At 42.0% G+C, this 25,330-nt stretch overlaps 1 protein-coding gene across 1 annotated transcript in view; it reads left to right on the top strand.

The window, feature by feature from the left end:
• KCNT2 (potassium sodium-activated channel subfamily T member 2) overlaps nucleotides 1–25,330 on the top strand; it is a 136,099-nt gene that overhangs the window by 96,693 nt on the left and 14,076 nt on the right. Inside the window, exons 15-22 of the mRNA XM_079763649.1 lie at nucleotides 7,762–7,911; nucleotides 8,663–8,892; nucleotides 9,572–9,785; nucleotides 10,829–10,934; nucleotides 11,928–12,100; nucleotides 17,519–17,653; nucleotides 21,605–21,716; nucleotides 24,094–24,195. Of these exons, the coding sequence (XP_079619775.1) occupies nucleotides 7,762–7,911; nucleotides 8,663–8,892; nucleotides 9,572–9,785; nucleotides 10,829–10,934; nucleotides 11,928–12,100; nucleotides 17,519–17,653; nucleotides 21,605–21,716; nucleotides 24,094–24,195 (1,222 nt within the window). The remainder of the gene's footprint in view (nucleotides 1–7,761; nucleotides 7,912–8,662; nucleotides 8,893–9,571; nucleotides 9,786–10,828; nucleotides 10,935–11,927; nucleotides 12,101–17,518; nucleotides 17,654–21,604; nucleotides 21,717–24,093; nucleotides 24,196–25,330) is intronic.

The following is a 25,330-nucleotide window of genomic DNA, read 5'->3' as shown; positions in this document are numbered from 1 at the left end:
CTGAGACTGGTTAAACTACCTTGTCTTACCCGTAAATATTTATTGTCACACAATATTGTCTGGTAAACAAATTGCACCTGACACTAAGTTAAAAAATAATCCCAGTAACCCTTTAAATAGGACTTCCCATTATACCCTAATGAATTTTGCCTTATTAAAATAATACTGAAGACATTATTATCACATAACTAAGGATTTCCCATGATTAAGATTGACCTGCAAAATCTTAAAATACACCAATAATTTAAAAAAACACACTTATTTGACAACTAAGTGTCACAGAAATGCTATAGTTGACCAGAATAACTTTCTTTATAGAAGTTTTATTGAGATAGACTTCACACATTCTACAATTCACCCATTTTAGGTCTACAATCTAGTGTTTTGTTTTTTTTTAGTAGTCATAGAACTGTGCAGCCATCACCACTGTCTAACTCTTGAATAATTTCATCACCCCATAAAGAAGCCCTCTACGTTTTAGCAGCCTCTACATTTTCTCCCAACTCTTACTAATTTACTCTGTCTCTGTAGATTTTCCTATTTTAGACACTGCATATTGCATATAGATGGAATAATATAATATGTGTGTGTGTGTGTGTGTGTGTTTTGTGCAGCTTCTTTCACTTGGCATAATGTTTTCAAGGTATGTTAATACTGTAATATTGTACTAATTATTCCTTTTAATGACTAAACTAGAGGTCCAGTGCATGAAAATTCATGCACTGGAGCGGGGAATCCCTCAGCCCGACCTGCCCCCTCTCACAGTCTGGGAGCCCTCAGGGGTGGGAGGTGACTCGGCAATCAGGGGAAGGCGACGCCCCACACACCTCTGCTGCTGCCACTGCAGACAGCGCAAGCCTTGGTTGGTTCTTGTTACCTATACCTTGGGCTGGCCCTGGGTGGCTGGGGGGCTGAGGGGACTGGGGGACTCCAGAGGCAGGCGCACAGGGAGGGCCCACCTGCTGCCCCAGCGGGGCTGAGGGGACTGGGCACCGCCATCTTGTGGCTGTGGGAACCCCCATCTTTGAGGGCGTGGCAGTCAATTAGCATATTCCCTCCTTATTGGTGGTGGGCACCGCCATCTTTGTGAGGGTGTGATGGTTAATTAGCATATTCCCTCTTTATTAGATAGGATAATATTCCATTATAAGAATAGGTCGCCTTTTATTTTTTTATCCCTCAGAGGATGGATATTTGGGTTGTTTCTAGCATTGTAAATAAGGCTGCTCTTAACATTCATGTGAAAATTTTTATGTGGACATATGCTTTCATTTCTTTTGGGTCTATCTTAGGAGTGGAATTGATGGGACATGTGGTAACTCTGTTTAGTCTTTTTTAGGAACTGCCAGAATTTTCCCCAAAGAGATTGTAACATTATGTATCCTCACCAGCAGTGTATAAAGGGTTCAAGCTCTTCACACCCTCAGGAACACTTGTTATTATCCAACTTTTGTGTCATAACCATCCCAGTGGATGAAATGTAGTGTCCCCCTGTGCTTCTGATTTGCATTTCACTGATGGCTAATAACATTGAGCATCTTTTCATGTGCTTCTTGGCCATCTGTATGTCTCGTTTGTAGAAAAACCTATTCAGGTCCTTTGGTCATTTTTTAATTGGGTTATTTGTCTTTAATTGTTGAGTGTAATAGTGTTAATCTGCTTTTTATATATTTTAAATATAAGTACCTTATCAGATATATACCATCAGTTGAATAGAAATAGTCAACCCAACAGAAAAGCACTTAATTCAACATGTTTAATGTATTTATTAAGAATATTGTTTGACTAAAGTAATTTATGTCAAGTCTTCCGTATTTTGCTTCAATTGAAGATATAGTTGAGATTTATTTATTAAGAGAATATGTTTGAAATTTTGCCCTTGAGCTTCAGTAGAAATTAGAAAGCTCCAAGGTTGATTTAATAATAAGAGAACTGGCAAGCTGAATTAAATAGTTCAATGCGGGGGGGGGGGAGGGGGGGATGTTGACAATACTACGAAATGCTTTATGCAAGGATTATCAAACCTTTAATTGAAAACAAAGCTTACAACAATACTCAAACGTCTCCATTAAAAAGGAGAGATAATAATACTATTAAAACTTTATCCTCTAATAAATGGTGACTTTGAGTAGAAATAGTTGAGAGTCACAAGCAATTGTGTACTCTATTAGTTGATACAATGTGAAAAAAAAAGAAGCTAAGATTTTAGGATCTAACACGCATAGAAATAAATATAATACAAAACCTAAAATGGTGTAATTAAAAATATATTTTTTAAATAAAGTGCTATGCAGATTTTAGGTATTTCAAGAAAATCATAAGTGTGAGTTCTGAGACAACTGAGATGGATAAAGCAATGAGGAGCTGGAGAGCAAAGGCTCAGATCTTTTAGAGATACACCCGTCCCAGGCCAGAGGAATAATGGAATTCCTGATTCAGAGCTAGAATTAGACTTACTCAACCACCACCATCCTTTCCTTACTTCTCTTCTTCTAGCCAGTGGAAGTGTGGACACAGATGGAACCCCCCCCATTAAGGATGCATTGCCCACCTCTGGATTTTTATGTAAGAGAGATATTAATGTTAAAAAATTGTGTCTTGTATTTTGGCGTCTCTACAACAACTTAACCGGTACCCTGGCTGCTCCAAGCTCCAAGGCTGGTTAACACTCTTCTGATCTTACGTTTCCTTTTCCTGTTTTTAACATATTCATTCTAGTTCTAGTTGGTCTATAAATCATAAAGTAACTCTGAGCTGATTTCAAGTAACTGTGCCCCTTTGAGACATTACCCTGTATGTTAGCACGTGACCGGTTTTCCCTTCACTTACTTTATTACGTGTGAGTGCGCTCCATGTTCTTGGCAGTGGTCTTTCTTGTTGCTAATTGAATTAGCATTTTGATTTATTGGGAAATCTTGTTAGAAAGATGAACGTAAGTTTATTGTTTGGACACAAATTACTGTAGGATGGTGAACATGGACCATGATTTTTGGGCAAGGGGATGTCTAATTTATCAGGCCAGTTAATAGACATGAAACTGTCCCATCTTGATGACATTTCATCCTTAGGAAAATTTTATTTTATTTTTCTTTCAGTTAGTCTCATATTTTTTTCATTAGTCCCATCTGAGAGGTGATATTTTTGGTCACAGTGATAATTAATGGGGGGAGGGGGAGAGAGAATTGATAAGAAAAATATTGCCACGGTACAATTTATAGAACTTGACCACTGATTGGATATGAATGGGGAAAAGAGGGGAAAAAACAAACAAGTGAATATCTTCACCCTGAGTCTGGACAGTAGGGAATTAAGTATAAAACACGTGGTTTGGCAGAAAAGGGAGTGTGGCTGTGGAAATACCTGCTTTCTAATGCAAATAAGTGAAGGTGGCCTCGTGGCTTTTCTCAGCTCCTGGGGACGAATGAGAGCATTCAGGTCACCATGGAGGCCACAGGACATATACTGGGATTTAGAAGAAATGACAACTTAACCCGCTTCCCTGGGAAAGTATTACTTTTAGGAAACAGAGGGAAGAAAAGGAAGGCAAACACAGCGCAGCACAATGGGATGTAAAGTTGTAAGGAGACCTGGGGAGCTAATGAGATAGACGGCTTGAGGTTGAAGGAACCGGAGCAGACAGTTAGTAGGTTACTGGTCCCCGGGGAGTTCAGAGAAGACAAGTTTGGACAACGGAGGCTTTCTCATTTGGAGGAAGGATGAATGTGCCGCGCCAGCACAGCCAAGGGTTCGACAAGCCTGAGGGAGGGCCGGCGAAGGATGAAGAAAAGACAGACAAAGAGAATAAGCTGGGTCTAGGTGGATCTTCTGTGCCTGGCTGAGGCCACAGAGAAAGATCCAGACGGCAAGCTGATGGTTTATTTTATAGCCAGAAGTAAACAAGGTAGTGGTCACCATAGTTACAATGTTCTTGTGAGTTTCACTTGCTTTGGCAGCACTTGCTGCCCCTCCCACAGCCCATTAGCTACCCAGGAAAGATCTAGGGAGCAGTCACAAGATCAAGCTTAATTATGCTAAGGGGGCTGTGCCCTCTAAGCTGGGACTTGTTTGCGGCTTTGCCAGCAGGTCAGCCCGAGGCTTAACCCTATAACCGCTCCCTACAGATGAACAAAAGCAGAGATGCCCTGAAAATGAACCGGGGAGACCACCACATACGTAGGTTTGTCCACAAAGATAAGAAAAATAGCCCTGGCCGGTTTGGCTCAGTGGATTAGAGCATCGGCCTGTGAACTGAAGGGTCCTGGGTTTGATTCCCTTCAAGGGCACATGCCCGGGTAGGGGGCGTGCAGGAGGCAGCTGATCATGACTCTCATCATTGATGTTTCTTTCTCTCTCTCCCTCTCCCTTCCTCTCTGAAACCAATAAAAATATATTTAAAAAAAAATAGTGAACACTCTATTGGACTGAAATGTCAAGGAAAGCTTTCCCTGTGTATGTTTTCAGGTGTGAGAGCTTAGGACAGTGGTCAGCAAACTGCATCTTGCGAGCCACATGCGGCTCTTTGGCCCCTGGAGTGTGGCTCTTCCACAACATACCACGGCCTGGGCGAGTCTATTTTGAAGAAGTGGCGTTAGAAGAAGTTGAAGTTTAAAAAATTTGGCTCTACAAAGAAATGTCAATCGTTGTGCTGTTGATATTTGGCTCTGTTGACTAATGAGTTTGCCGACCACTGACCTACACGAATACCTCCATTCCTGGGTTGTTTCCTTCGCTTGGGAAATGCTTTCATTCTCAAACCAAATGCTCAGTGTTTGTAAAATGCTGGGGAGGGTCTTGTTTAACTCTCTCTCATGAGATTGTGTGCACTTGAACGTAAGTGAAACTTAGGCTTTCTGAAATCGTTGTTTCTCCAGAGATTAACAGTTTTGTGAAATCTGCATCCCCAGTAGAAACATATTAAGTCAAAATGCGGTGTAATTAATTTGCCTGTGTGTGCTGGAGAAATGCTGGATCTGTTATTTCCTGCCCTTGCTGCCTTAGTGTTCCAGGGCAGAATTTATAGTGCTTTGAGATGGGTAGTATTTTTCCAGAAAAATAAAATTACATACTCAAGTAAGATTGGGAAATGCTAGTTAAACATGACATTTTTCATGGCTTGGGTTATTTTTCTTTTCTTGTTTTTGTTTACTTTTTTAGTTGAACTAGTTTCAGACTTAGAGAAAAGTTACAAAAAAAAGAACATACCCTTTCCATATAAATGACCGAATGTTCACATCTTATTTACATAATCGCAGCATACTGATCCAAATGAGGAACTGTTATTGATTCAATGATCGGCCTTATTAGAATTTTATTTGTTTTCTCATTCATTTCTAGCCCAGGATTTGCCCAAGGTCTTTCCTCGGGGCGCCTCCATTCGGGTGTCTCTTTCTGTGTCTAAATTCCTCTTGGGAAGTTGGTCAGATTAGATGAGGGCTCCCCCCAAGCACTTCATGTAACTGAATCACCCTTGAAGGGCCCTGTCTCCAGATACAGTCACCTCTGAGGTCCGGGGAGTTGAGACTGCAACCTAGGAATTTGGGGGTGGGAGTGGGGGGTGGGCTGTGCTTGTAACAGCTGTGGAGGGTGGGGACACCAGGTTTTATGGGGTCACGTCTATGAGTGTTTATTGTTCCCACTGTGCCGATAGTTCTGCAGATCCACAGAAGCCTGCTTCTTTGGTCATGGAAAATAGAAAAGATGGGGGTTGTCCCTCTACTCCTGGTGGTCCTGTCTCCATCTCTCCCACCCACAAAGACCACACAAGACAAAATACGCCCTCAACGCTGGAGGCCTGAATAGGGATAATCACAAGAAAAGGGAAAACATACCTCCGGAAGTTACTCTTATTGTCATTATTTCTATTAAAAGATGTTTTTATTGATTTCAGAGAGACGAAGGGAGAGAGAGAGAGAAACATCAGTGATGAGAGAAAATCATCCATCAGCTGCCTCCTGCACGCCCCCTACTTGGGGATGGAGCCCACAACCCGGGCATGCGCCCTGTCCAGGAATTGAGCCGTGACCTCCTGGTTCCTAGGCCAACACTCAACCACTGAGCCACACCAGCTGGGCTTATTATTTCTTTTTTATATAAGCTAACAGGCACTGAAATCCTGCATGAAAAGCCATTTTATTAGGTGCATCCACAGTCCCTCTGACTACCTGGGAAATGCTTTTCTAGGCACACCTGTTAATGAACACCTGGAACAGTGTCCTCGCTTTCGAGAATATTCTGAGAAATCCGGATGCCTCTCTGCTCAGAAAGCCCCTACTAGCTCACCCTTCCTCATCAAAGGAGACGCAAACAGGACGCTTTTACTGAAGGCCCTCTGTGCTCTCTGCTCATCTGCATTTATGTCCTCACCTCCCCTGATTCTCTCATATACGCAGCCTGTTCTTCAAATAACGAGATCCCGAAGAGACTTCGTGGCTTCCGCCTCCTACATCTTTTTATAAAGTCGTTCCCTCTGCCTCGAATTCCTTTCCTCTGCCTCCTTCGAGGAGGCTGCTAAATCCACAATTCCATCTCCTCTCGAATATTTTTAAACCCCAGTTTCATGTGATTCCTCCCCCCCCCGTGAATCCACACAGTGTTATTATTTTCTGCCAGAGCCTCTAGCACAGTCCTGTTGTGTGTTTATTTCTCCTGACTGAGTTGGCTGTAGCTTCAGTCAAGGTAGAGAACACCTCTTACTCATTCTTACACCTTCTAGAATGTTTTTCACAGCCCGGGTGCCTCAGTGAAAATGATGTAAATAAAGGGCCTAAAAGATGCTCAAAGTGGTTGGTTCGAAGCCCTGTATGAGCAACAGCCACTGTCCCTGCTCAGAGAGAAGTGATGACTAAGGAAATAAAATCCATGCGCTTTCATCAGTGAAAAAGAAGAGAAAGGAAGCCCTAGCTGGTGTGGCTCAGTGGATACAGCACTGGCCTGCGGACCAAAGGGTCCCGGGTTCGATGCCGGTCAGGGACACATACCTCGGTGCAGGCTCCTCCCCAGCCCGGGCCCTGGTCAGGGCACATGCAGGAGGCAACCAATTGATGTGTCTCTCTCCCACTGATATTTCTCTGTCTTTCCCCTCTCTCTCCCACTGTCTCTAAAAATCAATGGAAAAATATCCTGTGGTGAGGATTAACCAAAAAAAAGAAAAAAAAAAAAAGGAAGTGGAAAGGAGATTTTAAGGAGTGAGGAAGATGGGAAGTGGATAAAGGAATGTTTTCTGATGAAACCCCTGCCCTAGGGCATGGGAAGGTGCAGATGCAGCAAGAAACGTGCCAACCTCCAGCGAGGCTCTGAGTGCAACATTTCTAGAAAGAGCGGTCCCATTTTCATTGAATTCTGAACACAGAACAGCAAGTTCCCCCTGCTCCGCCCACCACAGCACCGCTGCCCTGCAATCAGGCTTAACCATTAACCCCTGGGAAAGGCCAGTGGGATCCTAGGTGAATACCCAGAAAACGTCTGAGCTACTTGCAAGCAGATAGCTGGGGGTCGGGGTCCAGCCCTCTGTCACCTGGTATTGGGAGGCCCCAGACTGAAGAGGCTGGTTCCTCTGGCTCAGCATGAGGGAGAACCCCCCGCTTACCAAACCCTGGTCACAGGCCAACAGGGTCTCCGGCCACTGGCTGCCTCCCGGGGGGAAGGAGGCCGATGCCTGGCTCACACCGGGCGTGTCTGGGGCCCCCAGGGAGGGGGGTGCTGTGCGCACTGGGGCCCACGCTCACTGCCCTCTGGGTGTGTATGTGTGTGCTTGTGTTGCAGAGAGGGCCAGCAGTCGCCCGAGCAGTGGCAGAAGACCTACGGCAGGTGCTCGGGGAACGAGGTGTACCACATCACCCTGGAAGAGAGCGCCTTTTTCGCCGAGTACGAAGGGAAGAGTTTTACGTACGCCTCCTTCCACGCACACAAAAAGTATGTTCCTCCTGCTTCCGGGGTGGAAGTAACATACACCGAGTGGCCCGATGATGATGATCTCTGAACGCATAAAAATCTGGCCACTCCGTGTCTATCCTATAGAATAAAAGGCTAATATGCAAATTGTCCCCTCGACCAGGAGTTCGACCAGCAGGCAGGCCAGCCAACCGCCCATGTCCCCTGCCCCTGGCCAGGCTGGCCAGACCCCACCCATGCACGAATTCATGCACCGGGCCTCTAAGATATATATATATATATATACACACACACACTGAGTGGCCAGATTACTATGCGTTCAGAGATCATAATAATCTGGCCACTCAGTGTATATCCTATATAATAAAAGGCTAATATGCAAACTGTCCCCTCGACCAGGAGTTTGACCAGCAGGCAGGCCGGCCAACCGCCCATGTCCCCTTCCCCTGGCCAGGCTGGCCAGACCCCACCCATGCACGAATTCATGCACCAGGCCTCTATATACTGAGTGGCCAGATCATTATGCGTTCAGAGATCGTAACAATCTGGCCACTCAGTGTAGGACTGTGTCAGACCTTTAGGACATAGGCTTCTACAATATTTGCTTGGGGGTCGAAAATATTCCCCGGATTATTTTGGGGGGGTTGTAATTCCCCTCTGCCTTAGCAGTGTTGACGTATTTTCCTGCAGATGCAAACGTAAGGGAATAAAACACGGGCCCCTGCCGAGTTACAATTCCGAAAACTCTTCTATTTTCTTTTTTTATGTCAAGGTTTGGTGTCTGCTTGATTGGCGTCAGGAGGGAGGATAACAAAAACATTCTACTGAACCCAGGTCCCCGGTACATTATGAACGCCACGGATATATGTTTTTATATTAACATCACCAAGGAAGAGAACTCGGCGTTTAAAAACCAAGACCAGCAGAAAAAGAGCAACTTCTCGCGGTCCTTCTATCACGGGCCTTCGAGGCTACCTGTGCACAGCATCATCGCCAGCATGGGTAGGTCCGGTTAAACGTGGAAATTATGTTTGTTTCTTTCTTTGTAAGAGAATAATAGATATACTTCATTTTCTACTAAGATCTCAAAGCCAAATTTAAAACATACTTGTGTCTATTACAAAGTGGATGTAATTAAATAGACAGAACAAAAATGCTCAGCTGTTAAATTGGTAAAATAGTAAACGAATTCAAAGCTGCCAACAATTGTTTGATATTTCTGCTTAGGATATAAGCACCTGACACCTCTATGTTGCCTTTGTAAGTGTTCCACCTAGGAATCCAAGGCTACTTGAAATATTCTTTGTTCTTCTTTTTATATATATATATTTTTTAATTGATTTTTTACAGAGAGGAAGGGAGAGGGATAGAGAGTTAGAAACGTCATTGAGAGATCAGCTGCCTCCTGCACACCTCCTGCGGGGGTAGGCCCTCAACCCAGGTACATGCCCTTGACCGGAATCGACCCTGGGACCTTTCAGTCCGCAGGCCGACGCTCTATCCACTGAGCCAAACCGGTCAGGGCTTCTTTGTTCTTCTTAAAGCTCCCTTTGAAGTGAAAGGATAAACAAGATTTCCTGGTTAAAACTGATTACCTTTTACTTCACCTTGATCACTAAAGGATGGATACGTCATAACGGTGGCAAATGCTCTGATGGACTCTCGTGTTTCGTTGCGTTAGGCACGGTGGCTATCGACTTGCAAGACACCAGCTGTCGGTCGGCCAGTGGCCCTACCCTGACTCTTCCTACGGAGGGAATCAAAGAGCTCCGAAGGCCCAGCATCGCCCCTGTCCTAGAGGTTGCAGATGCATCATCCCTTCAAACATGTGACCTCCTCAGTGACCAATCAGAAGATGAAGCTACACCGGATGACAAAATGTCCTCAAACTTAGAGTATGCTGAGGTTCTCTTAAGATTTACTGGGATTGGTGCTTGCCACGGGAACTAATGTGCATACCTACCTACTGGACATCTTGACGCAATCCTACGTATTGCTACCCAAACAGCCTTCCCACTGGGCAGTATCTCCCTTGACTATAAAGTATTCGAAACCCTGGAATTTCCGACTGCAGCATATAGGGTGGGCCAAAAGTAGGAAACACGGAGTTTATCCTTGTATCATTATTTATTAATTATTGTATTATTTCCTACAGGAACAACTGTAAACCTACTTTTGCCCCACCCTGTGTATTTCCGGGTTCAGTTTTCTCTCATGGATCCTTTATCCTGAAAGGAAAAAGTACCTAAACCAGTATTTCCATGATGTAAGCCGCGTTTTTGTAATCGTTGGTTTTAAATGGAGGACTGGCAAACTCTTTTTGAAAAGAACCAGCTAGTAAATATTTTATACTCTATGGACCACATGGTCTTTGCAGCAGCTACTCAAGTCTGCATGTGAAGCATGAAAGTTACCCAGAGACAATGAATGACTTGGTTGGCTGTGTTCTTAAAAAAAAATACAGATACTGAAATTTGAATTTCATATAATTTTCATGTGACATGTAATATTCTTCTTCTTTTGATTTCTTCTCCAACTATTTAAAAACTAGAGGCCCGGTGAATGAAATTCGTGCAAGAGTAGGCCTTCCTTCCCCCGGCTGCCCTCTGGCACCCGGGACCCGGGCTTCCCTCGCAGCCCCGGCTTCGTCCGGAAGGTCATCTGGAAGGACCTCCGGTCTAATTAGCATATTACGCTTTTATTATTATAAATGTCAAAACCACTTTTAATTCACAAAACCAGGCAGGTGTTGGACCATATTTGGTACATGGGTTCTAGTCTGCCTCCCTGGTTCTAATCTATTTCCTTACCAAACTGTAGTTGCAACATAAACTCACTGTATGTCACTCTATCAACATAGAGGATTGTAGCTGTAACTGAATAGCCCCGCTTTGCATGTGCTATTCTGGGTGATTCAGTATTTCCTACTGCATTACAGGTACGCTAAAGGCTACCCGCCCTACTCTCCATACATAGGAAGTTCACCCACGTTTTGCCATCTCCTTCACGAAAAAGTGCCATTTTGCTGCTTAAGGCTAGACAAGGTAAGCCCCTGTCACTGCTTTTCTGCGAAGTTAAATCCTCTATTTCCTAATGACATACATGCAAATCATCTTGTACAGTCTACATAGTAAATAATTTGCATAGAGTAAAGTGGGTTCGAAGACTATGATCTTTTCCAATGGAAATGTAGTAAAGAAAATGGTGAATTTTACTTTCTTAACTGCACTAAGTTATCCAAATTACCCAATGAATCTGTCAGTCATATATATATTGATTTCAGAGAGGAAGGGAGAGGAGGAGAGAGATAGAAACATCAATGATGAGAGAGAATCATGAGTCAGCTGCCTCCTGCATGGCCCCTACTGGGGATCGAGCCTACAACCTGGGCATGTGCCCTGACCAGGAATAGAACTGTGACCTCCTGGTTCATAGGTCAATGCTCGACCACTGAGCCACGCCAGCCAGTCTGTCAGTCATGTTTTTAAAGAGCAAAACAGAGGTGTCTGAATCTTGAACCTGTGAACTCTCCATATCCAACAACAACAAAATCCCTTCAGGTATTCCGTGCTCGGGGTCCATGGTTCTATAATTATAATATTTCTATACTTGTGGAGATGAAAGTCATGGGTAGATGATTTTTTCCAGTTTCACTGAAGTATGATCAACAAGTAAAAATGGTGTATGTTTGCAATATGTAATGTGCTGTTTTGATAGACATATACATTGGGATAATTTTTAAATGTAGATTTAGTGGCAAGTTTACTTTACAATAGAACATGTGTACATGGGTGTTGCTTATTTTTCATCAAGCTACATACCTGCAATTTATGTTTCTGATCAACACATGTTATTTCCTGAAACATGCTGGAGAATTGGGTATAGAAAAATGGAACTATTTTCAAATTTGTTAGAAAATAAAAAGATTTACTAGGGTTAGATTAATTTTACATAGCCATATATCTTAACTTTTTTTTTTCACCAAATTTTAGCAGGGTATAAAAATGGCTTTTCTTTGCATGATTTTTCTCCTGTAGAGTTGCCAGCATAACTACTATGAAGACGCAAAAGCCTATGGATTCAAAAATAAACTTATTATAGTTGCAGCTGAAACAGCTGGAAATGGATTGTATAATTTTATCGTTCCTCTCAGGGCTTATTACAGACCAAAGAAAGAACTCAACCCCATAGTACTGCTGTTGGATAATCCGTAAGTATGTTTACAAGTAAATACAAGAATAAGATGAAGAGTTTTTAATATTATCTCAAAAATAATTTCATTTGCTTAGGATATTTTCAACCAGACACATTATGGCATGTGATTCATTGGGAGATATAGTCAGTGTTATGCTATAAAATAACCACTGGATTTGGTTGTATTTCACAAATATGATTTGAACCATTGCTGGAATACTCTGAGCTCTTAAAACTATTTTGGCATGTGGTCATTACTCTGGTGTGCCAGTGGGACACATACCACCAAAATAATTACAGTCATTTTCTTTAATTCATCAACTAATCTAGAAGAACTCTGCCCAAACTGGGCACTTTTGTTGTCTTCCTAAAGAACCGTTAATTATCAGAGAAGCGTATTTATGATCCATTTTTGATGTTGTGCCATGACTTTGATTCTTCCACCATTAGAGTATACATTTGATCACTAACATGAATAAGGCATGTTTCACTGTGTTCATTCGTTTTGAAAACGTTGGATTGATAGGCTTTGTGAAATTTGACTACTCAAGCATTGCAAAATCCTTCTGCAAATGCAAACATCGGTCACTGAATCCTATTGCCAAATTTAGTATATCCTAAAATTATAATATCCCTCTCTGTGATTCAAAATTAGTCGCAGATGGCCTCGAGATCAATAGCTTATTTGGGATCCTCCAACTCTCCTCTTAACTTCCAAAGTGATCCAAATACCAGGATAAACGGGATGAGGACAAACTCTGTGGTCTTGTCTCTGCCTTTAAAATTTATCAACAGAAATTTCTCAAAAGAGAGATATCTCCATAATATACTATAACCTTTTATGCAATTCATAGTTCATTGTTTTCTCAACTATATGGTATTACCTAGCTGATAGGTTTTTGATATATGCAAAAAATACTTTGTCAGTTCTTTTTTAAAAAAAAATATTTTTATTGATTTCAGAGAGGAAGGGAGAGGGAAAGAGAGATAAACATCAATGATGAGAGATAATCATTGATCGGTTGCCTACTGTGCACCCCCAACTGGGGACCAAGCCCACAACCCAGGCATGTGCCCTTGACCGGGAATCGAACCCTGACCTTCTGGTTCATAGGTGGATGCTCAACCACTGAGCCACACAATACAAAAACAAGTATTGTATTTTAATTTTGGATTATTTTGCACTAAAAATTTCCTTTGCTTTCCTGATGACTTAGATTTTGCAATCCACTCTTCACTGTCCGTTAGATAATTTTTATGGGGTTTGATTTTCTTTCAAAGGGTTAGGATGACTGGAATGGTTGTAAAATGTATTAGCTCCTGACTACTTCCCGAAAGTGCTATCTAACGTTTTTATTTGTTGTCCTCTGTTCCTTTGGTCAAAAATGAGGAAACAAAAAACTAAAGACCAATAAATCATGTTCCAGGAAGTTTCATGGAATCCTTTTTGCAACAATGAGGTTCCTGTTGCCCTGCAGAGGCTGGTCTTTTGCAACGTATCCTACAATATTACAAAGAAATAAGATGCCATCATGTTTCTGATTTAGAAAGCAGAACAATTCTGACTGCATTATATTATTCATCTTGAGTACAAATGACACTTTCTAATCACTATTAAGGGTGGGGGGGGGGAAGCACCTAAAATTAATCTTGTCAATGGTGTTGGTTTTGGAAATGCAAACTAAGTCCACTTCCTTTCCCTGGTGGCGTTGCCCTTGTTGTGACCTTGTGTTTCATTTTGTAACCCATCTGCCACTCAGGCCAGATATACATTTTCTGGATGCAATCTGTTGGTTCCCAATGGTTTACTACATGGTGGGCTCTATTGACAAGTAGGTGACAAAGTGTGTGGCACGCTAACTGGTGTGGTGTCCCGTGGTTCGTCCTGTGCTGTGGCCCGTGTTGCATGACGAGTGGACTTGGCCGTGTAGTATCCTGTAGATGACGTATCCTGCATGTAGAGCTTACGGTCGCGTGTGGTGTTCATCTTGTAGTCCAACTTCCTAAGCGGTCACCTGTGGTTGAACTGAAGCAAATTTTGCTGCATGTCGATTTTGTTGATTTTTGCCCGGTTTCTAAAGCTGTCTCAGTTCTGTGTTGTCCACAGCAACAACATGATTGCTTTTGATATCTGGTTGAGAAAAACCCAAAGGTTCAGCGTTGTGAGGCATCAACACCTTTATCTTAACTTCAGGGAACCTTCCAAATAATTCAGAAATGCTCATTTTAAGTCAGACTTATAAATTGGAGCATTTCCTCAAGAATTTATTCTAGTAACATATATCAGAGCTCATAATTTCTAAAAAGTTGTTAATTTAAAGGTCAAATGTGTGCAATGCTTCCCTATTAAAATGAAAATTATTTTACACAGATGAACATGACATTATAAAAGTATAAGAACTAAAAGATAACAACTAATATTCCTATAACATGTGTTAATTTTTTATTTTAAAAAAATGTCAACCAGAGCCTTCAAAATAAAATGTTCAACTTTCTCAGTTGAGAGTGTTATGCTTACATGTTGCCCTGTTGAAGAAAATAGTTCTGTAACTTTGAAAGTGTTTATTGGCTGTGAGTACACTGAAGACCAAACAGAGTGACATACATTTAGCCTCCATTCTACAATAATAAAATTTACATGACCAGTTGTCATAATACCAAGTAACTAAAATGTAGTTAGAGATATGAAAACTACTTAAACCATGAACGTGAACATGTCCCACATTTTGTCACTAGTAAGGTTTCTCTGAAGTGATAGTATTCGCTTAGAATTCATTGGAAGAACGGGCTATTTAAAGGAGAATGAACCGCCCATCCGTCTTTGCCTATGTACCTCTGACACAGATTCTTCCTCTGTAACAGTATGTATGTGAGGAGAAGAACTGAGAGCATCTAATTCCTAAGAGAGATGAAGGAGGATTGCCTACCTGTTGATAATTATTGAAGCTGGGTGAATGGTTTTTAGCTTCTGTTTGAGATTTAAAAACCCTTCAAATGACTTACAACACACTCACAAACACTCCCTTATATCTAACATTCACCTTCTAGTTCTCCCTGAAGGGAGGTCTTAGAGCAGGCTAGAAAGGGAAGTTTTGCCCCTTAGACTGTCTGGAACTTTTTTTCATCCACACAGACTTTTCTCTTCGGCCGCCATCTGGTGGCCAAACTGTGCAAAGCAGCCACGCTGAAGATAACTTGGTTGGCAGGGAGTGGGGACAAAGTATGATAGGACCAAAAATAGGACCAGAGTCATAGGAGCATTGAACAGACTGTCCAACCTATGAGGGAAGGCGGGGGGAGGGCGATGAGGGGGTAAGAGATCAACCAAAGGACTTGTATGCATGCATATGAGCAAAACCAATGGATATAGATAGTGGGGGGAGAGGTCAAGGGGGGAAAAAGGAGACCCATGTAATATTTTAAATAATAAAGAATTAAAAAAGAATAAATTGGCAGCCTAGTTTAAAAAAAAGGAAACAAGAATATAATGCAATATTAAGTTAATATAAAAATGATAAAGTTAAAACATAATAAAAATGTTTCTACAGGGTTCAGAAATGCCATTCAATTTTTAATAAATTGTTTTCCATAGATTTAAACTCATAGTTAATACTAATTACTAACATTATTTGCCAAGATTACATGTAAACAGCAGCAGCCAGTATTCTGAGTATGGAATTAGCGACTTTAAGGTATAGGGACGAGCTCTCCAGCCCAGGTTCTCTCCTAGGGGAACTTTGGTCAAATGTCAATTTCATTGATTTATTGCTGATGAAATAGCCATCGTTCCTATCATAACTTCTATCCATACATCTTTTTGTAGTCAAGTTCACCTTCTCCCACCTATCTTTACCTTCTCCTATATAGTAATAATGGAGATTTTTATTTTTAATGGTGGAGAAAAGATTTTAAGAGCTGAAATATCAGAACGTGATTTAAAATGATAATAAGGCGGGTTGAAGGCATCTGACCTGGGCATAATTTTTACAGTCCATAATTTTTACAGGGACCAGGCCACATTCATTTCTCACCTGCTTCTGTCTTTCTTTAATGCACTTTCATAGATGTAAGAACAATTATGATGCATTTCCCAGATAAAAAGAAGATCTAAGTAAAGTATTGGTCGGCATTTTGCTCAGTCATCATATTGATTGGATGATAGGGTCCTGGCCCCTGGCACCATAGAAAATTTATTTGGAATAACATTCTGTTTCCACACCTTTAGCCATAAAATCTCTGCCACAGAACACTGTTCCTGAATTCAAGCACAGTCTTTTTTCTGGACTACTCCTGGGGATCTTGGACTCAAAGCTTTGGTAATACCCTCTCACCGTATCGCAGAGTAAGAAATCCTGCCTCCCACCTTCCCGTGGGAGAAAAAACACTTCCCTCCACCCCGGCTAATTCAACCACCATCGCGCACTTGGGAAAGGCCTTCAGGCAACTGACTGTGCCGTTGAAGAATCTAAAAGGAACTGCTGCTCTTTAAGCTTCACACTTGCTGTGTTAAATTAGAAGCTTTGCAAATCAGTCAGCCCGATTCTTATCTGCCTTCAAGCAACTCCGTACCTAGCACCATGTTCCGCTCACTCACGTGCAGTCTCTCAGCCAGTGCAGGCCTGTTTTTCTAGTTCATGTGAAACAGGCAACGAGATAGCGGCTTCCTAGTTTCAGCTTTCAGGGTAACGTTTTCTTTTCATTCAGTGCTAGGCAAAGTGTTTATCGGCAATCTGGGAAAAGACTGACGCTATCATAACGTGCGATAACTTGTATGAGAGGTTAGCACCCTTATTTAATGCAACCAAAGAAATCAGGTTATTCAGCCACCTACTCCAAAACTTTAGGCTAACTAAACGGGAGTCTTGAGTACCACTATTCATGTATTTCACATGCTCTTGGCTGTGTAGAGCCAACCGCTAACATATAGCTCTACAGAAAGAAATGACAGGAATTCTAAAAGAAACATTTCCCAGTTTTATAGATCTCTATCAGGCTCGACCATCTCAGTGAACATCAGCATTCATTCTCACTCTTAACAAAAGCATCTTACGGGTGAAAAATAGGCACATGTCTTTGAAATAGTATGCTAACTGTACACACAAAATGTTAACATGTGCTATGACCCCATGATTGCAAACTGGGCGTTGTCCACGTTTTGTTAATGTAATTAATAAGTCTTATTAAGTATTCTTAATGCATATGCTTTGAGCCAGCTGAGATCTAATGAAACATAAAGAGCTCCAAAATGCAACCGCTTTCAGATCAGGAGAGAAAACTGTCTGATCATGCCCATGAACACGGGCCAGGGCCCATCTCGGTGGAAAGCACCTGTAGGGGTGACCCATGCTAGCACAGCGGGTCGCCCCGTGTGAGCGCCCATCCCAGTGCTGGGGTTTACTGAAGGAGCCTTTTTCTCTGTTGATTTCCGCCAAAGCCTCGATGACTTACTCAGGTGCGGAGTGACCTTCGCTGCCAACATGGTGGTCGTGGACAAGGAGAGCACCATGAGCGCCGAGGAGGACTACATGGCCGACGCCAAGACCATCGTCAACGTGCAGACCCTTTTCAGGTAAATGTCCACACAGCCCGCCGGCCGGGGACTCCTGCCCCGCATGGGAGGTGGCTGCTCCTCCCTCTGGTGGGAGGAATGGACACCAGATGCTCACACTGAGGTTATCTTCATCCATTGGACCCTAAGACGAAGACTGATGTAGCTCCCAATGGCTGATTAGAACTGGGTGACATTAAACTTCTAACACTGGCCCAACCGGCATGGCTCAGGGGTTAAGCTTCGATCTATGAACCAGGAGGTCACGGTTCCATTCCCAGTCAGGGCACATGCCCGGGTTGCGGGTTCGATCCCCAGTAGGGGGCGTCCAAGAGGCAGCTGATCCATGATTCTCTCTCATCATTGATGTTTCTATTTTTCCCTCTCCCTTCCTCTCTGAAATCAATTAAATATATATATATATATATATATATATATGTATACCGTACTTTCCGGCATATAAGAGGACTGGGCGTATAAGATTTTCCTGGGTTAAAAAGTCGTTTTATACGCCGGAAAATACGGTATATTGGACTATATTGATGGGATTAGATATAATGGATTAGATATATTGGACTACCGTATTTTCCGGCATATAAGACGACTTTTTAACCCAGGAAAATCTTATACGCCCAGTCGTCTTATACGCCGGAAAATACGGCATATATTTTACATATATATATTTTACTTATATATGTGTGTGTGTGTGTGTATGTGTGTGTGTGTGTGTGTGTGTGTGTATATATATATACATACATATATATACAATATAAACAGAACAAATCTGTGTCTTTTTATAGTTTAACAATAACAAATTCTAAAACATCATGTGCGGTCATAATTTGGTGGGATGGACCCTGTGTGCTAATTTTGGTTTTCTGCCCAGCCATGGCCAAAGATATGCATTTACATCCTGGGTAACTAGGCATGAAAGATTACAAGGCTGTGGACAGGTAATGTACCCCATGTTAGAGCCAAGTCTAACCTTATTATCCTCACTGTGGTCCTGTCTTTATTAATTAAACTCACCTGGACAGGAATTCCCGCTACGGTCCTCTATCTGTTTTGCTTTAATACACAATTGCAGCTAGCCCCAGAATTCTCCCAGTGGCCTGTGGCATAAAGTAGATGGTCTGTTTTTCATCTTTATATTGGTTAGTTAGCATAACTGGGCATGTCAAAGCTATTTGCTGAATGAATTAATTCAGGCAGAGAACTATGCCATAGATATCTGACACTTCTCTACAATGATACTTAACATCACTGAGTCAGCGCATAAATTAATTGTAGACAAGTTTTAAGTAGAACAAACTATATTATTTTTCAATTACATTATTGCTTTATTATAAGCCTAGAACCCAAAGAAAAGAGACTGATGATGTCATTTAATATCTAAAATGTTCTATAGGCAAAAAGTATGCAACTCTTCTTAAGGCTCAGAAATAGCATTAGCACTTGAAATATACATAATTAAATCTATTAGGTAACTAAATTTTAAAATATAAACTATTATAATGGAATATAAGCAATACATTATAAATATAAAATGCACTGCAATGAAACATTTTATTATTTAAGTCTTACTTAGTAATTCTAGGTTTCACTAGGTGGCAGACTTAGATAATGTGTTCAGTTTCTCAGTTTAAAAAGCATAAATGGTATAGGCTTATTCATTCAGAACAAAACAGGCACACCCCATAAATTTTGTTGTCCTCTCTAATTTCACCTGCACATATTAAGGAAATGACTGGGTTAATCATATTATCACCTCCTCTTCCGAAGATCTCAAAATATCTGGCCACACATGTGTATACTTATATTTGATATCATGTATTAGAAGAGGATTATAGTATCCAGGTAATCACAGATTTAACCATTTAGAATCATATATATGAAAGATAAAAGCTGTATTTCTCAAAGAAAAATTCCCAAAGGATGAAATAAATGTTCATTTGTCTGCAGCTCTGTTTTCCCCATAAATCTGTTCTCTGGCCTCAGATCGCAGCAGTGTTCCAGATGTTTCTCACGAGCTCTCCGTTCACTTGTGTTTGAGACTACTTAATCTGTGAACATTTAGTCCGCACATTTATCATCCCTAGGACAATATGTATGGCCTGGTAAATTGTGAACACATGTAGTTCCCTCTATTGGGCCACAGAGTCTAATTTAAAGGCAAGAATTCCACTTCATATATTTTTTCAGACCTTGTAGACCAAAGCTTTCCTTTTCCATTGGGTGTAACTCAATGAACTAAACTGGTTGTTCACATGGTCATGCTGTTTGGGGCAATGGCCACGCTGTGTACAGTGTGAGGGCTCCCTCTACAGGGCGTTCACATCCCAATTTTAGTCAAGGTTTCCTTTATTAATCTCCACGGTGACACTGTTCTTTTAAAAGATTTCTTAAAGAAATACTTTGGAACTCCCAGGTGGTCTGAGATTGGGCACATGGACGCATTTCCCGGGTTTACCAGATGGAGCTATGCCGGTCCAAAAGCCAATGGATATTTTTTCCTAGTAGGCCATTCTTTTCATTTTTCAATAGTTCCTGGGGGGGGGGGGGGATGCACATTTATCGAATTTGTTGTCTTTGGTGACTTTTGAGTAAGAACAAAGAGCTTCTGAAAGAATACGGATGACATGGTGTTTCTAACTAAACTAGTTATATGGCAGCACCCTCTTCATCAAGACTTTTCTCTCCTAAACAAAAAAGTGCACAAGTGAAACTGGGAAATTAGTTATTGTGCCAAAGATTTGCAATTAGAGAAATAGACCCACGAGTAGACACTGAGGAGCTGTCACCATTGGCAGGAGGGCTAAAGTGTGGATAAAACCCACCAGAGTTGAAGACCTGTCATGACTCAGAAAACTCAAACACGGCGGTGCCAACGTGGAGAGAATGATTCTGACCTGAAGCACTTTTCCAACTTCATCTCAATTAGATCTGAGAGGAACCTGAAGTAATGGCTGGGATCTCAAAATATGGAGAAAGGAAGGAGGGAAGAAAGTGCATTTCAATCAGAGCTAGCAATGGGAGAGCAAAAAAAGGCAAAAAGCTAGAAAAGCAGTCACACCACCGCCGCTAAGAAGCAGTGAGGACGGTGTGTCGGGCACTGAGCTAAGTCCTTCCCAAACAGCATCCTTAAGCTAGACAACAACCCACCTTCTCAGAACCTGAGCCTCAGAGTTTCCTTAACCGGCCCAGGGTTCCCAAACTATGGCAAACCCTGAGGATCTGAACAAATTATATCTTTAACCTGAAAAATCAGCACAAGAAGTCTTTGTTTTGCTGATATGTCAATCTAATTATTGCAGCTGACTTAGATAAAAAAATACGGTAATATGCGTTCTCAAAACGGAAGTGAAGAAATGTAATACTGGCTGTTTCTTCTGATAAAAGGTGGATTTCATGATACATCTGAGACCATAATTGTCAAAGGCTCTGACTAGGTGAGGCTCAACTACGTGTCCACTAAGTTAACCAAGAGGACACAGAGTTTCACAGACAACCCTGAAAGTATTTGTTAATGTCTTAACTGAGATGGTACTAAGGCCCAGTGGAGCCAGACGGGAGGGGCAGGGAGTCAGGGAACAGACACCTCGGGCTGCCCAGAGGCAGCAGCCCCACCCTCCCTGGGGTCAGTGACAGGTTCTGGCCAATCATCGCTCAGAACAGGGAGTCAGAGCTGAGGAAGGCTATGAACTCCCTGTGGTACGGGTTTTCAGAGAGGGCTCCCCTCTTACAAGAAGTGTCGCCCCCTAGAAGGCGCCTGCATCCGTGTTCGGGCACACGGAAGTAAAAGCATCTGCAGAAGGAGCATCTGGAGAAATGTGTTGTTTTTGAGCCTGTTTACATCCTGTATTTCCAGTCAGTTCTCGGGTCTGAATTCAAGACACGGGTTGGGGTTGGGCCTGGTGGTTAGAGCACCGTCTGGCATTGTGGGTGTAACGCGCACGTGTCCTTGAAACGCAGGCTGTTTTCCAGTCTCAGCATCATCACGGAGCTGACTCACCCAGCCAACATGCGGTTCATGCAGTTCCGAGCCAAAGACTGCTACTCCCTTGCCCTTTCCAAGCTGGAGAAGGTACGTCGCATTTAACCGTTTTGGTTGGAAGACTAATTTCTATACAGAAAGAACTGCCATGAAATAATAAAAGTAATAATGCCGCTTTGAATTCCTATGTGGGAGCTACAATGGTAATGTATAGGTGTATTTTTTTAATGCGAATTGATGGATTTGAACTATTTCTATCATAAGTGAGTATGATGGAATATCTTATTCTATCATCGTTAATCATAATGATTTATAGCAGAATTAAGTGTAATAAGAATGTGTATACTCACTCCATTTTAAAGTGGCTCCAATTATATTATTTTTCTTTTTAAAAAATATATTTTTATTGATTTCAGAGAGAACGAGAGAGGGAGAGGGAGAGAAAAACATGTACGATGAGAGAGAATCATTGATCGGCTGCCTCCTGCATGCCCCCTACTTGGGATTGAATCCACAACCCTGGGCATATGCCCTGATCTGGAATCAAACCATGGCCTCCTGGTTCATGGGTCGATGTTCAACCATTGAGTAACACTAGCCGGGCAATTATACTATTTTTCAAAATGCAGTATATCACACTATTTTCTTCAGATTTGTCACAACGATTAGGACACTTCCTGAACATTATGGTTTTGCTTGCCCTTCCTTTACATTAGACCTTCCTTTTGGTGTGGTCCATTTTTTGTTGCTGGGTTGTTTTTACGACATTACCCTTCTTCTCAGGAATATTCCAATTCCTGCCCCTGTTTTCCCAATAACACATCCCATGCTTGGTCATTGGTCATGCGGCGTCCTTGACACTCCTGGTAACGAAGCTAAGCAGAGAGGCAAAACGTGACAAGTAATAATGCAACACAGAAGAGGAAGACAATAATCGGAAAAACAGAAATTTCCATCTCATTTCCCTCTCGACGCATCTCATTTCTCTTGTTTCGATGCATTTCATAAAATAGCCTCTTACTCATGCTTATGGCACAATTTGCTTCAAGGCCACTTCCTTTAAAATTGCTTTTGAACCATCACCATTCCCCAGTGATGACGGCAATTCCACCCCAGCAATCACATGGCAATTACACCCTGATGGACGAGGCGAAGTGATGAAAATGTGAGATGAATAGGGGGGTATTATCATCAGAAAAATAGATTTGGTCTTTGTCCCTCGTTCCTGACACAAGAGCTTCAAAAAAACCCTTGGAATTTCCTGAGTGACAGGAGTGTCTTTTGTTATTCAGACCTTTCAATCATGCCTGATTGGATGCTAAGCAGGCAGATCCTGGAGGGGCCCTTAGGTAACTCAGCGATGAGGCTGGTTGCCAGGAAAAACGACCCACATGATTAGGAGATTGAACAGTTCAGACTCTCACCCCATCCCCAGCTCTAGGGAGGCGAGAGGGACTGGAGATTGAGCTTAGTCACGTGGCTAATGAGCTTATTAATTATGCCTAAGTCATGACACTTGGATAAAAGCTCTGAAGGAGGAGGACTGGAGATTGTTCTGCAGCTCAGCGAACACGTTGACCTGAGAGGAGACTGTGGCTCAGACCTGCCCAGATGTATCTTTCATCTGCTGCCAATTTGCATTCTCTATAATAAAATGATAATCATTAACTGCAGCTCCTTGAACCTGCTGGGAGTGGGGGAAGCCCTGAATTTGCAGCCGGCTGGACGGGAGTGCAGTTGGCTGCCAAAAGGCGACAGGCACAGGGGCAGTCTGGTGGGCTGGGCCAACTCTGGGTAGTTAGTGTCAGGACTGAACTGAATTAAGGACAGCCGGCTAATGGCAGAGGATTGGTGTCAGGATGCAAACCGTCATGTCTGCAAACCATGGATCACTTTATAGTGTGAATGGCAGAGCTACATGATGCAAATGGAGCCAGCTAGCTTCTGGGAGAAACAGGCAAGGATGTAAAAGAGAGAGAGCAACAAGGCAAAATTGTACAGAATCCGCATTTAAACTCAGGCCAATAAATATTTACTGAGCATGGATGATGAACTGAATACCTTGTTACATATTCAAACTATAACTATTAATGAAGTCATGACACAGTCATAGCTAAGAATCATACAATCAAAATATGTTCTTCACATATTATCAGGAAAATTTAACTAGGCAGAAAAAAGTAAAATACGGCTCGGCCAGCATGGCTCAGTGGTTGAGCGTTGACCTATGAACCAGGAGGTCAAGGTTCGATTCCCGGTCAGGGCACATGCCCGGGTTGTGGGCTTGATCCCCCGTGTGGGTCGTGCAGGAGGCAGCTGATCAATGATTCTCTCTCATCATTGGTATTTCTCTCTCCCTCTCCCTCTCCCTTCCTTTCTGAAATCAATAAAAATGTATTTTAAAAAAAGAAGAAAAATGTAAAAAATGGAACGCTCACAAATGTTTCCATCTCAAATTTCTGGACAGAAAGAACGAGAGAGAGGTTCGAACTTGGCCTTCATGTTCCGACTGCCCTTTGCTGCTGGGCGGGTGTTCAGCATCAGCATGCTGGATACGCTTCTCTACCAGGTATGCGAGAATTCTCCTTCTCTCTCTAAAAATGTGACTTTTCTATTTCACTGAGATTTTATTAAATAAATAATGTATCTGGTGTTTCTCATGGAGCTGTTAACTTGACTTAGGCTCTGAAAGTAATTCAATATCTTATTTCATGGACTTAATGACATAAAATGTAATGAAACATTTTGTAAGAGAATTGTTATTTTTCAGAATAACCTCTGAAATATTTTTTAGGCATTCTTTAGTACCAGGGTCCGACAAGGTTTTGTGTGGCATCTTAATGTTGCCACAGTCCTATTACTAGGCCAAAAAAAAAATCTAAGAAAAAAATCACTAGGTTGAAAAAGCAGGCTTTTTTATAACACGCATTTTTTTGGAAATAAGATATCAAATTGGTGCCAATAAAATGATGAACCGTTTCTTTGGCCTAAACAAAGGGAATGGGCATGTCTTCTGTTCTCCTCTGGATGGAAGAGTTCGTGTTCTGATACCAGCATCAGTAAAGTAAATGAGTGAGCAAGAAAGTAGTCCAGCCCGGCTGGTGTGGCTCAGTGGTTGAGCGTCGACCTATGAACCAGGAGGTTGCAGTGGGATTCCCGTTCAGGTCACATGCCTGGGTTGTGGGCTTGATCCCCAGTGTGAGGTGTGCAGGAGGCAGCTGATCGATGATTCTCTCTCATCATTGATGTTTCAGTCTCTCTGTACTTCTCCCTTCCTCTCTGAAGTCAATACAAATATATTTTAAAAAGAAAGCAGTCTTGGTAGATTTATTTAAAAGGCATTATAACTTTTTAAAAGTCTTTGCTATGCAAAATAACTAGATGATTATTTTTCCAATTTTAGTACTTGAAGATCAAACTGAGGGCAGTCATCCTATATAATAAAGAGCTAATATGCTAATTAGACCGAATGGCAGAATGACTGTCCAGACAACCTTCCGGACGAAGCCGGGGCTTTGAGGGCCAAGGTAGCTGGGGCTGCGAGGGCTGAGCCCCTTGCACGAATTTCATGCATCAGGCCTCTAGTTTCATATAATTGGTTGAATGTTTGTACATGTCATGGTGAAATGTGTTTGCATTGCTTAGTTTTTATTTTCACCCACAGCTAAGACTAAATTGAAGACATAGGTAGCATCATGCATGCT

Source organism: Cnephaeus nilssonii (assembly GCF_951640355.1).
Source record: "Cnephaeus nilssonii genome assembly, chromosome: 23".
Taxonomy (NCBI): Eukaryota; Metazoa; Chordata; class Mammalia; order Chiroptera; family Vespertilionidae; genus Cnephaeus; species Cnephaeus nilssonii.
This window is presented reverse-complemented; position numbering and strand designations above follow the sequence as displayed.